General features: G+C 41.0%; 1 protein-coding gene across 3 annotated transcripts in view; it reads left to right on the top strand.

The window, feature by feature from the left end:
* Positions 1-4,170, top strand: part of LOC116645323 (protocadherin alpha-C2) — an 84,813-nt gene extending 80,643 nt beyond the window's left edge. For 2 of the 3 annotated variants that reach the window (XM_032425469.1, XM_032425468.1), the window contains exon 4: positions 1,445-4,170. In XM_032425469.1, coding sequence (XP_032281360.1) covers positions 1,445-1,755 — 311 coding nt within the window. In that variant the 3' untranslated portion in view covers positions 1,756-4,170. The remainder of the gene's footprint in view (positions 1-1,444) is intronic. The other variant, XM_032425470.1, reaches the window with a different exon arrangement.
* The last annotated feature ends 10,556 nt before the right edge of the window (positions 4,171-14,726 follow it).

Raw genomic sequence — 14,726 nt, 5'->3', positions numbered from 1 at the left:
CAGAAGTACAGTTACTGGATTTATGGTATTTCTATTTTTAAATTTTTGAGGAGCCCCCATACTGTTTTCCATAGTGGCTACACCAGTTTGTGTTCCCACCAGCAGTGCACAAGGGTTCCCTTTCTCCATGTCCTCACCAACACTTGTCTTTTTGATGACTGTCTTTTTGATGACTGCCATACCGACAAGTGGAAAACGACCATTCCATGTACCTGTTGGCCAAGTGTATGTCTTCTTTGGAAAAAAGTCTATTCAAATCTGCCTATTTTTTAATCAGATTGTAGGCATTTTTGCTGTTGAGTTGTAAGAGTTCTTCATATATTTTGGATATTAACTACTTAACAGATACACAATTTATAAATATTTTCTCCCCTACAGTAGGTTGCCTTTTCATTTTGTTGATGGTTTAATTTGTTGGACAGCAGCTTTTTAGATGTAGTATAGCTTCTTTTTGCTTTTTTTGCTTTTGCTTTTAGTGTCAGATTAAAAAAGACTCATGTCATGGAGCTTATTGCCTATGTTTTCTTTTAGGAATTTTATGCTTTCAGGTCTTACGTTCGAGTCTTTAATCTGTTTTGAGTTTATTTGTGTGTGTGGTATAAGACAGGGGTCCAGTTTCATTCTTTTGCACGTAGCTGTCCGGTTTTCCCAACACCACTTACTGAAGAAACTGCCCTCTCCCCAGTGTATATTCTTGCCTCCTTTGTTGTAAATTAATTGACCATATATGTGTTGGTTTACTTCTGGGTTCTCTATTCTGTTCCATTGATCTAAGTGTCTTTTTTTATGCCAATACTATACTGTTTGATGACTATAGCTTTGTAATATAGCTTGAAATCAGGAAGCATGCCTCCAGGCTTGTTCTTTTTTCTCGTGATTGCTTTGGCTAGTTAGGGTCCTTTGTGGTTCTATACAAATTTTGAGATGTTTGTTCTATTTCTGTGAAAAATGCCATTGGAATTTTGATAAGGATTACATTGACTCTATAACCATATTAATTCTTCCAGTCCATGAGCACAGAATATCTTCCCATTTATTTGTGTCATTTCTTCAATTTCTTCCATAAATATTTTCAAGTTCATAGTACAGGTCTTTCACCTCCTTGGTTAAATTGATTCCTACTTCTTTCATTGCCTATTCTGCTTGGATCTAGTACATTTCCCATCTTATTCTCAGGCAAAATAATCACAACCGTATTCTTTAGGAAATTCTTCACAAGGAACCAAAAGTATGTCACTAGAAAATTAGATTTCCAGACCCTCTGGTGAGAAAATCTGCCCTCCTGATTGTTTCCAAACTCTGACCTTGCCCTCAGGCTTGAAGAAAGAACCCCTGCTTTCTCGGGGGGCCAGGCTCGCCTGTGCAGCTTCCCGTCTCCCACCCACTCGCATGGCCTGGAAGGCGTGTGTTGACTCTTGCTGACTTGTGATGTTCTGTCTTTCAGAACCGGAGGCCGGAGAGGTGTCCCCTCCAGTCGGTGCTGGTGTCAACAGCAACAGTTGGACCTTTAAATACGGACCAGGCAACCCCAAACAATCTGGTCCCGGTGAGTTGCCAGACAAATTCATTATCCCAGGATCTCCTGCAATCATCTCCATCCGGCAGGAGCCTACTAACAGCCAAATTGACAAAAGTGACTTCATAACCTTCGGCAAAAAGGAGGAGACCAAGAAAAAGAAGAAAAAGAAGAAGGGTAACAAGACCCAGGAAAAAAAAGAGAAAGGGAACAGCACGACTGACAACAGTGACCAGTGAGGTCACCTCATGGAAACAAGCCACTTAGCCAGTTTTTGTAATAATGGCAAATCTCTCCCATGTAGCAACTCCCCACTCCCTTCTCCTATCTCCATGAGCCCTCTCCTATAGACCTCAGAAATCTGCAGAAAGTGCCCTGTGTCTGTGTAGATCACATTGAACAGGTTTTGTCTTAAAAGCTTTACTAAGTCTGGTGTTAACTCTTTCTCTCCATTCTGGCTTGTTTTCAGAACCTAAAAAGCAGACCCAAGTTTCCTTTCTCCTCCGCCGAAAAGGAGAGGCTTCCCAGTCCCGCCAGTGAGAGGTTGGACTCTCTGCCCTGTGTTCCGGGGATGCTGTCTTGATGACACTTGCAGGGCAGGCTCACAGGCTTTGAGATTGAGCAGCTTGGGTGTCGGTGGCCACAGGCTTTGTGTGGTCACGGGCGGTGCGTGAGCGCCGGACATCGGCTGGGAGGGGCCAGATGAGACTTAGTTGGCACGAGGAGGGCTGCTGGGAAGAAAGGCAAAGGAACAGCGGGGGTTGCCAATCCAGGGGGGAACGCGAAACGAAAAGGGACCAGACTAAATCTTACAACTCAAGAGGCAGTGGCTGCCCTCCCACAGACAAAACTACCCCCACTGACGAGGCTCTAGGAGGCCTCGAATCTGTCCGCTGTGGTGTCATGATCCCCAAAACCCGCATTACACCGGCAAGCCAACAGTTCAATGATGAATGGGGCCGACCAGGGTGACCGAAGCAGATCTGAGGTGTTTGCTGTGGATGTCCTTGTGCTCACTTTACTACAAATTCTTTTGCACACAATGTTTATGAAAAGGCCAGATCCTTTTCCAACACATATGCAAAAGCAAACGTGAAAGAAAACCCCAACACCTCACTTTATGCTGTTTGTTGTTTGATAGATTTATTTAAAAAAGAGAAAAATCTATAACTATAAATCTTTAAAGAGAAATATGATGACTACAGTTCCCCTCAACTCTCCTCAAAAGAGAATCCAGTCTACAGCCATTTAAATGACCACTGCTGCTACAGAAGTGCTTTAAGAGAATTGCCTGAAACATCTGTATTATACTGGCCACCTGCCAATCACAGCTTTACTCTTTCAGGTCACTCTGGGGCTGCCTCTTGCATGTATTAATTACTAAATAAAAGGATCTCTCTCTCTCTCTCTCTCTCTCTTTTCTAAGAAACAATTCTGTGCACTTTGAATACACAACCTTCTCTAGCCAACTATATCAATACCCCAAAATTGAAGAAAAATCATTGTTTTCTCATACACACAGTGAGCCGACTTTTTAACCCTCGAATTCTGTGGTTTGTCTTGGTGTGCTAGCCCACACCTTTTCTTTGGCTTAGTTTGCCTTTTTTAGAACACTCTGAATTGCTAATCTTGCTAACACCTATGATGTTACCTGAAATCAATCTCCCATATGTATGCTGTATGCTATTATAAGACTCCTGAAATATACTTACTCTGTGCTTGTGTATGTGAATGTTAATGCAACTATTACCTAGAGTGAACTTTAAGCTTTATTGTTGAATGTAATTCCATTATATTTCCTTTTGTACACCTGTGAAAAAGTGGAGTAGTGTTTTTTTAACCATTGTTTAATCAGCTTTTGTGTATGAAAGACACAGTAAAATTTCTTTCTTAAATCAAGACACTGGTGATTCAAGGAATTTTATTTATGGTCAGCCAAGAGCTGTCTCTTGCCAAGACTCCTGCTGGCAAGGGAATGGATAAAGCTGTTTTTTTCTAGTAACGATTCTGGAATGAATACCGTAGTTATTCCCTAAGGGTATGCAAGCACAAAATTTACCAATCTGACCTCGCTGAAGTCGCAGAATGCTTTGAAATTCTGACATCTGGAATATCAGCTCATATAGAAGAATAAAATTTACTGTCACCTTAGATAAGAAATTTTAATTTTGTTAAAATGTACAATTTAGAAGTTTAATTATCTTTTCCAAGTTATCATAAAAGAGGTAGGAGTCTGTTATTAAAACAAAAACATTAAATCTCCAAAAAAAGCCTGTTTTGTCTACTTTTAGCTTCATTCTCCCATATTTTGAAGGGTGTGTAACTTCAGCTCTGCAGGATTGCATGGGGTAAAACTTGTTGCCAACACATGTGAACCATTGCTACATTGTAGGTTGTGATCATTTTGCCCCATTGAACCCATGTATCTGACCTTACGTGCCTTTTGAATACTAGGAGAATCGGGCTAATTTATTAATGATGATAATTATAATGTATCTGTACAGCACTTTTTACATTTGCAAAGTGCTTTCCAGTCCATGTTAGTTACTAGTTATTACAGCTGTAAGGATAAAACACGTCATGTGGATTCATTTTTAATTGGTGCTATTGGTATTTATTCTGTTATTGCTAATAAATGGAAAATGGTGGTATGAAAGAGATGGTGGTCATTTCTAAGTATAAGAGTAGGAGAAAAATAGAACGCTGATTATCATTAGCTGTTGTCACTGAAGGAAGTCTGCAGTATGAGACTTCCACGGTATCACTCTCTGGCTACCTCCCGGGCTTTTGTGTTCAGCACTAAAGACCAAACACCCAGTGGAATCAAGACTCAGGCTCCACCATGTGACCAGAATGGGCAACCAGGAAGCTTCTGGGTCACTTCCCAACACCCGGTTTCAGCCTTCTCTATTAAGAATTGCAACAAACCAATTTTTATCACTAGAGCCCTCCGCTCATCTTAATTCATTACTTGCTTAGCCTTCTGTCCTCTCTACAATTGGGCAGTCAAATAATGCCCGCAGGAATTAAACTCTTATTGAGTACAGGTCTGTGCTAGCCACTGTATGAGGTAGGTTCAGTTCACAGCCTATGTTCCGTAACAAATAGATGATATTTTCCTTCTGTAGTTACATTTTATGAGCAGTTGTTCTCAACTGGGAGCACTTTTGCTCCGCAGGGGACATTTGGCAACATCTGGGGACATTTTTTTGGGTTTTGTTACTTGGATGGGCGTGCTACTGGCATCTAATGGGTAGAGGCCAAGGATGCTGCTAAACACCCTATAATACACAAGACAGCCAGCCACAAAAGAGTTTTCCAGCCCCAAATGTCAATAGTACCAGGATGGGAAAACCTTGAGATAGAGTGACCATATAATTTGTTGTTGAATCCATTTTTGAGTTGGAAATAATAATCAGGATACAAGATGTAAGCTGGGACTATCCTGGGCAAACAGGGATGTATGGTGACTCTGCTTATAGAAAGAAAAACTAATATTACACTATATATTAACTAACTGGAATTTAAATAAAAACTTGAAAAAAAAAACCTGGAAAAGGAAGGCAAGAGAGAGAGAAAGAAAGAAAAAGAAAGAAAAGAAAGAAAGAAAGAAACAGTTATTGCTCTGTCATTCACTAGCTGGGGACCCTTGGGCAAACCATTGTGTCTCTCAGTAGTTCAGCCTCAGTTTAATCATGGGAATAATTATAGTAGACCTTACAGATTTGTGGGGCAGATAGAGCAAAAGAATCTCAAAAAGTATTAGCACAATGTCTGGCACACCACAGTGCTCAATAAAGAGTTGTTATTCTTAATAATCGATTTCTTCCACCTGTTCACCCTTCTTTTTTTTTAAGATTCATTTATTTATTTTAGAGAGAGAGAGCATGTGTGCATGTGAGAGGTGGGGTGTGGGGTGTGGGGTGAAGTAGGGTGGGGGGGAGGGGCAGAGAGAATGAGAGAGAATCTTAAGCAGGCTCTACGCCCAGAGTGAGCCCAATGTGAGACTTGATCTCACAACCCTGAGATCATGACCTGAGCCTAAATCAAGAGTCAGACGCTCAACCGACTGAGGCACCCAGGTGCCCCATCTCATCTTTTTTCAGAAATTTAGCTATTACACTCAAGACACTTTTCCTACTGATTAAAATGTGAGTGATGGATTACAAGTCAACTTAAACTTTGCAATAAAAATACTTTTACTCCTGAAGGAATACATTTTTACTCCTGAAGGAAAAATATTTTCACTTCTGAAGGAAAAGTAGTCAGGTCAGTTTCATAACACTTTACCTACTTCTATCATGAATAATAATCAGGTCTCTAAGTGGTCAAGTGACCAGTCTGTTTACAGCTGTTCCATATCAATGATCAATGATCTGAAAGCCAGAGACCAAAGGGCTTAGAAGTCACTTGGCATATAAATTCCACATGAGCCTAAGTGCAACAGCTTGCGAGAGAAATTGGAGTCAACTCCAACAACTTCTTTTGGCAGATGGGCAAAACACCAAAGATCCACAAACTTGCCTAGTGTCCTACAGCTAATCAGGAACAAACCAAGTTTATCTCTCTTAAGCACCAGGCTGCTTGATGTGGGTCTTAAAGAGAGTGCAGGATTCACTCTTTTGAAGAATTACAATTCACCTGATTTGAAAGGATGAGGTTCCTCAATGAGTATCAGAGCCTTTACTGTTGGCTTTTAGGCTAAAGTATGATTCTAAGTCACCAAAATGTCCTATTAGTGTATTTTATGTTTTATAAATTCAAAACCCAATCCTAAAGCTCAAATGTAGTTGACCAAACACTAAAGCAATTCTAATGTTAAATCTAGATTTTAAGACCTCCAAAACAACAAGAGGCATGCTAAAACAAACACACAAAAAACTACAGATCAGCTTCCTCAGGATTTGAAAGCCCCGAGAGCTTCCTTAAGAAATGGCAAGCTAGCCACTCTTTGACCCTGTTTCATCACTTTTTGTATGTGTTTCCTCTCCTTGCAGAAGCAGCAGATCACATAATTTCTCCCAGAATTAGCTTGGCTGTTGTCTAGCAGGACATATAATTGCAACCTGGGATGCCCCTTCTGATTTTATGCAGACATACGTACACACACAGACCCTTCTGTTATAATGAAGCAGGGGGCTTTAGGAAATAGAGCAGTGTGCTCTTCTCCCTTTGAAGTTGTGCCTAAAAGAGGTATATCACAACCCCATTGTCAGAACCAGTTGGGTAAAATGTTTGTTTGGTTCCCATTTTCTCATGGGGTTGATCCATGGGGAAATGCCCGCTGCAACATGAAATCTTAAAAGTCTTTCGCGGACGCCTCGGTGGCTCAGTCATTAAGCGTCTGCCTTCGGCTCAGGTCATGATCCCAGGGTCCTGGGATGGAGCCCCGCATCGGGCTCCCTGCTCCACTGGAGGCCTGCTTCTCCCTCTCCCACTCCCTCTGCTTGTGTTCCCTCTCTCGCTGTCTCTCTTTGTCAAATAAATAAATAAAATCTTAAAAAAAAAGTGTTTCGCTTCAAAAAAAGTCTATGAGTTTATCTCTGAGCTTAAGTTAAGACATAGACTGACTGCTAGATTTACTTCCATAACATGGAGTCTAGTCTGCACAAAGAAATAAGGGCGATTAGGCAGTGAAAAACATAAAGCCCAGCAATTTGTTAGGTTATGCAATTATCCTGTGACTGGGGAATCACCAATCCACAAAGAACATGAACAATTCAACCACTCAGCCAGCAGCTGGTCTTTAAGCAGAGCTAAAGAAATTGACAACTGAGGCATAAACATACAGGAGACTTAATTAAACAGCTCCCTTTTTTTTTTTTTTTTTAAGATTTTATTTATTTGACAGAGAGAGACACAGCGAGAGAGGGAACAGAAGCAGGGGGAGTGGGAGAGGGAGAAGCAGGCTTCCCGCTGCGCAGGGAGCCCAATGTGGGGCTCGATCCCAGAACTCCGGGATCATGACCTGAGCCGAAGGCAGACGCCCAACGACTGAGCCACCCAGGCGCCCCTAAACAGCTCCCATTTTTAAGCTTGGCTTTCACTAGCCTAACTTGATTTAATTTTATGTGACACTAAATTTTTATTATAAAAGTACACGTTCTTCTTTATAAATTAAAGAATCTTACAGTTCTCTCTCACACAGGTATTCTATGTCTATATTTTCAGGTGTGTTTTTCCACATTTTCCTCTATGTGCACACACACTCATAATTAGGAAGGAGACCCGCCAATGATCATGGTGCTCTTCTCCCTTTGAAGTTATGCCTAAGAGGGGTCTATAACAACCTTACTGTCATAACCAGTTAGGTAGAAGGTAAAATATTAAACTTACGTGATAAATGTGTATCACATATGCATAAGTGTAATTGTTTTCTTTTTCAAATTAAAAAAAAGACAATACCACACTCATTACTCTAAAGCTTTTTTTTTTCACTTACAGTAACATGGAGTCTTCTCCAGTTTAACTCTAAATCACTCCTTTTAATTCCTATACAAATTTCATATAATGGACAGATCACAAGGTCATAATGCATTCACCTGTTCCTTTATTAATGGACATTTAGGCTAATCCAGATTTTTGCTACTAGAAACAAAAAATGGCACCTGTGTGCAATGATAAATTCAGTACCTGAGCTTTATAAAACCTGGTCTAGGTGTATCCCAAAGAGGAATTTTATAAGGCCTTTAGGAACTTAATGTGATTCCCTCCATAACAACCACAGTCCTCCATCTGAACCCATACTCAATATTGGTACTCAGCAATAAATTATGGCTTTATTTATATAGATGAATGACTAAAGCAGAAGAGACATTCACAAGAGAGAAAGACAGAAGTGAGAAAAATTTGTTTTCATTTACTTACCCAAAATAATTCCTTTTTTTTTTAAAAGATTTATTTATTTATTTGAGAGAGCGAGAATGAGAGAGAGAGAGAGTACATGAGAGGGGGGAGGGTTAGAGGGAGAAGCAGACTCCTCACCGAGCAGGGAGCCCGATGCGGGACTTGATCCAGGGACTCCAGGATCATGACCTGAGCCGAAGGCAGTCGCTTAACCAACTGAGCCACCCAGGCGCCCCCAAAATAATTTCTTGAGAGCTCCATTTCATCCAAAGACTTTTCTTCATCCAATCATAGACTGAGATGCACATATGAAAGAAGACAATTCAAATACTTGCTTGGGTCTACGATATATTAATACCATCTGGTTGAATACTGCATAGAAAACAGTTCAATTGTCTTCAAGGTTGTTACATCCTAGCTGAGAAGTAGACATACAAACCTAGTACCTGTGGACCGGATTTCATTTTAAGAAAAATAAATTGTTTATCAGTAATGACTCTGAGTCAGCCAAGAATCAAGGTAGCCATTCATATGTTAATCTGTTACAAAATCATCTGGCTCATAGCTTTGAAAGACTTGCCTCACTATTTTATTGATACAAATCAGCCTTTCAAGAAAGAATTAACACTCCCAAGTCCTTAGGTTTATTCCAGCTTCTATGGCATTCATTATCCAGATGAAATACACATTTCCTCTCAACGGCAGTAACTTTCCAGATCACTTTCCTCTTTGTCTTCCTCAGGCCTACAGCCAATTCTCCAAGAGCAAGGGAGTCTAGAAGCCTCCGACTTCCTTTCATACCTTTCACAAGGACAAAGCTACCTCAGAGCCCAGTCAGGTATCTGGTAAACCAGTTCGGGAACATAGGTGTGTGGTGCACAGGTTTGGGAGCAGTACCTGGAATAGGCAGTGCTAGATCTAGCCTGGGGGTGCTTGGAGGGCAGGGAGGTGGGTTTCTAGGCAGAGCTTCCATCAGAAATATAGGAGCATTCAGTTACTGTCTTTGCACAGATGTGGAATGAGAGGGCAGAGGGGCTGTGGGACAGGTCTATTCTGTTGGCAGAGATGTACACCGTACAACAGATTTGCGGTCACAAGTTAAAGAAACCAAATCCATCTAGATTAAGCTAAAAAGGACAATTGACTATAAAGACAGAGAGGTTGTCTCACTGAAACCAAGAATGGGAAGGCAGCCGGGCCTCTAGAAGAGACCTAGAGGCCAGAAAGCCAGAACTGTTTCGTTTTTTTTTTTAATTTCATCTTTTCTAATTATCTTTCTTAATCTGCTTCATTCTTCCCTATCTCTACAGACCATTGTTTCTCTCTTCTTTTCCACAGCTTCTAAATGTATTTATCCTTAGTTCTGGTGGTCCACAAAAACCTACCTTCTCTTTCTAAATACCCATTCTAAAATTCTTCATGGAGAGAAAAACTGATTGGATTGCCTGGAATCTGGTGGTCAAATGTGGTCCCATCAGCTATGGGCCAGTGAGATGGAGATGGAAAAGAGAATTCCCAGAAAAGGGGAGATCAGACATTTAGAGACAACTCTAAAAGCTTGCTGACCACTGATACTCCTCAAGTGTAAACTAAACATCAGTGTATAGAATCTTAGAAAGTTAGGGCCTATAGGAAACTTATTTAACAAGAAAACCAAGGAAGGGAAATGTCTCATTCAAGGTCACAGCTAGTAAGTGACAAAGCAGAGTCATTCTTCTATTACCAGGGACTGCAAGACCAGAGGCCACCAGAAGTGAATGACAATACCCATTTCATGATACCCTTCACAGCCGTAAGTAGTATAATTTAAGGTGGCCGTATTTATTTTATTTTATTTTTTAAGATTTTATTTATTTGAGAGAAAGAGAGAGAGTGTGCGTGTGTGCACACGAGCAGGGGGGAGGGGCAGACAGAGAGGGAGAAGCAGGCTCCCCACTGAGCAGGGAGCCTGACATGGGGCTCAATCCCACGATCCTGAGATCATGACCTAAGTCGAAGGCAGATGCTTAACCGACTGAGCCACCCAGGTGCCCCTATATTTATTTTATATAGAGAGTAGTACATCATTGTTATTCTCTTTTTATTCAAAATGGAAATATCGATATTGATTAATTTTAAAGAGAAAGTAAAAATAATACAAAATTATATATATGTATCTTTCTCTCTATATATAGACATATATATCTTAAAAATAAAATATACAGAAGCCTAGAATTTGGAAAGCATCAAGTTCAGTATCTACAGAGAGGTACCACTGAGAGTTTGGAAGCTACACTTCCATGAACTTTTCAATGCATATATAACTGGGTGCTGGAAGGACCCAATAAATAGCAGCCTTCTTCCTTGTCCAGAGTAATGAATACATTGATAAACAAGACAAATGAATGGCATAAGAAGGCAAAAGTGCTACTTTCATTAATGATAAAGATGAGTTATAGGACAGAGATCAGTGTGAATGTCAAATTTAGGGACTAACTGAACCCCACGTTAGTCAGGGTTTCCATCCCAGTATCAGGCAGGAAAGACAGTGTGGAGGAGCAGAAGGGAACCAGTAATCCCAGCAGGCAGCCTACTTCCAAGAGGCAAAGGGGCAGAGTCAAGTATTAATAGTTTATTCTTTCCCACATTGCCAATCAAAATAAGTCACTCCAATCCCATGAGGCAGAGTGAACAGGGGCACAGAAAAGCTAAGAGTGTGACTCTGAGTCCCCTTTGCATGAGGGGAGCACCAGGAATGAGAAGATGCATTTTTCTGTATATATGTGTACTAGTCTTATTTCTGTAACTTGCTTTTTCCCACATACATATACATCGTTTAAATTACTTGCATATATTTCCTGACATGGTTAAACTACAATTTATTTAACCAGTCCCTGTTAATTGATATTAAAGGTTTTGCATATTTTTACCACTGTAAACAGTGCTACAATGAACACTCTTCTACCATGTTTGGCACATTAATCCAATATTCCTGCAGGATAGGTTCCAAAACATGGAATTACTAAGAAGCAAAAAAATATGCACATTAAACCTTTTATGCATATTACAAACTAGGCCCCTGCAAATGCAGTATACTCCTACCAGCCCTTTATGAGAATTCCTTGCCTAATGGATATTATCATTCCTTCTCATCTTTGAAAAGAAGATAAGCAAAGCATTGTGGTTTAATTTGTATGTCTTTGATTACCATAGAGTTGCACATTTTTTTCTACCAGAAATTATGATTTAACTGATCTGACTTAGGGTTGAAGCGTAAGCTGAGTGATAACGGGCTTTTCTTTTTGTTATGCAATTGCCTGAATTTTTTTTTAAAGATTTTATTTATTTATTTGACAGAGAGAGACACAGTGAGAGAGGGAACACAAGTAGGGGGAATGGGAGAGGGAGAAGCAGGCTTCCCGCCGATCAAGGAGCCCGATGCGGGGCTCGATCCCAGGACCCTGGGATCATGACCTGAGCTGAAGGCAGACGCTTAACGACTGAGCCAACCAGGCGCCCCCCGAATTAAGTTTTGATTGCTGAGGCATTCACTTTAAGAAAGGCACCCCCTGCAAAGATGGTTATGCCAAGTAACTGCGGGCCTCGAGACAGCCACCGCCCTCCACCCCTATCTTGGTGGATTTCCATACCTGACCTTTCAGGTAGCTAGTTTTTTTTTCTCCCTGCACTTTAAATTCCCATTCTTACGTTTTAAATTCACCAATAAAGAGTGAGGCCACGAGGCTCTCGCCTCCAATAAAAGCAGAACCGCAGGTGTTTGCTCTCCTCTCCCTCCCCCTCTCCCTTCCCCCCTGCCCGCCACCCCCGCGACCTAGCCATTGGCCCCAGCTATGCCACATACATAATTTCCAGTATCTGTAAGTAGTAAAGTTTTGTTTTTGTTTTTGTTTCCCCCACAGAGTTTCCTTATGGTTCTTGCTGGGGGCGTCTTACAATCGTAAGAACCACAAGGGCCTCTCCAGCCACAGCCGTGGTTATTGATAGGCTGAGATCAATCAGCACAGAACAGGTGTCAAATATTTACCAGGATACAAGATGCCTTTAAGAATCCAAACAGTAAATTTGGCTTCAAAACAGTGTGAAAAATTGATGGTGTTATTTGGCCCAGTAGATATGTGAGATAGATTACAGTGTGTGATCTCAGAATCAATATTCAGTCCATATATTTGTGCAATAGATAATTACGCTAATAAATGCAGACTTGACATCTCAGTAGAAGGATGCATTAGGCCTGTGTCCCAGGGGGCTTACTGGATCAGGAGCTTAGAAACTATGGAGTACAATGGGCCACCTGCCTTTCTTCTAGACTTCTACCCTTCAGTCTTCATAGTGACTCTGAGACCAAACCAGAACATGCAAGAGTTTGTCTTCCATTTTCCTCATGTCATTGTTCCTGATTCTCTGAGCGCATTGATAGAAGTTTGACTAATTCCCCAAGTAGCAGACCTGGAGCCTGTTGGGTATGGGTCAAATTCAAAATAAAACTCCTTTGAGATAAACTTTTTCATCCATTGATTAAAATGGTTATGCAGTTTAACGCCACAGTGTGTTAGCAAGGTACTTCTTTTGCCATCTTTCAGATACTTCTTGTGCCTTTTCTCGTATCCTCTAAACTTCACCTCTGATTCTGTCTGTTGTGGCAGTAAATAAAATCTTCTGTGGGCTTACATCAAAAGGAATGAGATCTTGCCATTTGCAACGACGTGGATGGAACTGGAGGGTATTATGCTGAGCGAAATAAGTCAAACAGAGAAAGACATGTATCCTATGACCTCACTGATATGAGGAATTCTTAATCTCAGGAAACAAACTGAGGGTTGCTGGAGTGGGGGGTGGGGTGGGAGGGATGGGGTGACTGGGTGATAGACACTGGGGAGGGTATGTGCTCTGGTAAGCGCTGTGAATTGTGCAAGACTGTTGAATCTCAGATCTGTACCTCTGAAACAAATAATGCAATATATGTTAAGAAAAAAAAGAAGAAGATAGCAGGAGGGGAAGAATGAAGGGGGGAAATTGGAGGGGTAGACGAACCATGAGAGACGATGGACTCTGAAAAACAAACTGAGGGTTCTAGAGGGGAGGGGGGGAGGATGGGTTAGCCTGGTGATGGGTATTGAGGAGGGCACGTTCTGCATGGAGCACTGGGTGTTATGCACAAACAATGAATCATGGAACACTATATCTAAAACTAATGATGTAATGAATGGGGATTAACATAACAATAAAAAATTAAAAGAAAATCTTCTGTGGGCTTAGACTCATTTCTGGCTGATAGAGTCCTGCCTTAAGCATGCATTTATGTCTTTTGCTTTCTTTCCTAGGGCTTTTCTGATGTCTTATGGGACACTGGTGCGTGAAGGTACAGGTTTACCTAGGAGTGTGGGACTTACCACCTCTGGGTCAACCTTCAACCAATGAGTGACAAGAAACAAATGTTTCTCTCAGTTGATCCTTGGGTGAACAATTACAAGAGACATCCTACACCCCACTCTGAAGTTCTGGCTGGCTGGAGCCTCAGTTGTTCACAGCGGCGATCTCAATAATGCATCCTGGATTGGCTTTTTTCTATCTCACTTTTCCTGGTCCTTTGGATCATCTCCCAAACAATTACCTGTGCACAAACTCTGGTCTCAGGCTTTGCTTTTGAGAGTAAATTGAGCTCAGACATATTGCTAATGGGATATAAATGGGTAAGAGTAATTTGATAGTTTCGGGGCACCTGGATAGCTTAGTCGGTTAAGCCTCCAACTCTTGGTATCACCTGGGGTCTTGATCTCTAGGGCAGGCCCCGCATTGGGCTCCATGCTAGGCATGGAGCCTCCTTAAAAAACAAAAACACAGGGGCACCTGGGTGGCTCAGTCCATTAAACATCTGACTTCAGCTCAGGTCATGATCTCAGGGTCCTGGGATTGAGCCCCACATTGGGCTCTGTGCTCAGCGGGGAGGCTGCTTGTCCTTCTGCCCCTCCCCACCCCTCGTGCTCACTCGCTCTCTCAAATAAATAAAAAAAATTTTAAAACAAAAAGTAATTTGACAGTTTTCACTATAATTTTTAAAAATATTGACCTAAAAATTCCACCTTAGAAGTTTATTTTAAAGATAGATACTAATATTTTGGCATGTGTGAAGTGATGGTTATAAAAGAATATGCATTGCAATATTGTAAAATAGCCAGGAATTTTTTTTAAAAACCCCACTGAAAAAAAACCCCCACTGAATCCCCAAATAGGAGGTTGCTTAAATAAATGCCAATGTAGCCATGCGGTGAAATAGCAGGTGGAAGATAATGAGGTAGCTTTATATGGAAAGGTCTTTAAAAACTGAGAGCAGTAAATAGAATAAGTTACCATTTTGTAATATATA

Source organism: Phoca vitulina, unplaced genomic scaffold (genome assembly GCF_004348235.1).
Source record: "Phoca vitulina isolate PV1807 unplaced genomic scaffold, GSC_HSeal_1.0 scaffold32, whole genome shotgun sequence".
In the NCBI taxonomy this organism is placed as follows: Eukaryota; Metazoa; Chordata; class Mammalia; order Carnivora; family Phocidae; genus Phoca; species Phoca vitulina.
This window is presented reverse-complemented; position numbering and strand designations above follow the sequence as displayed.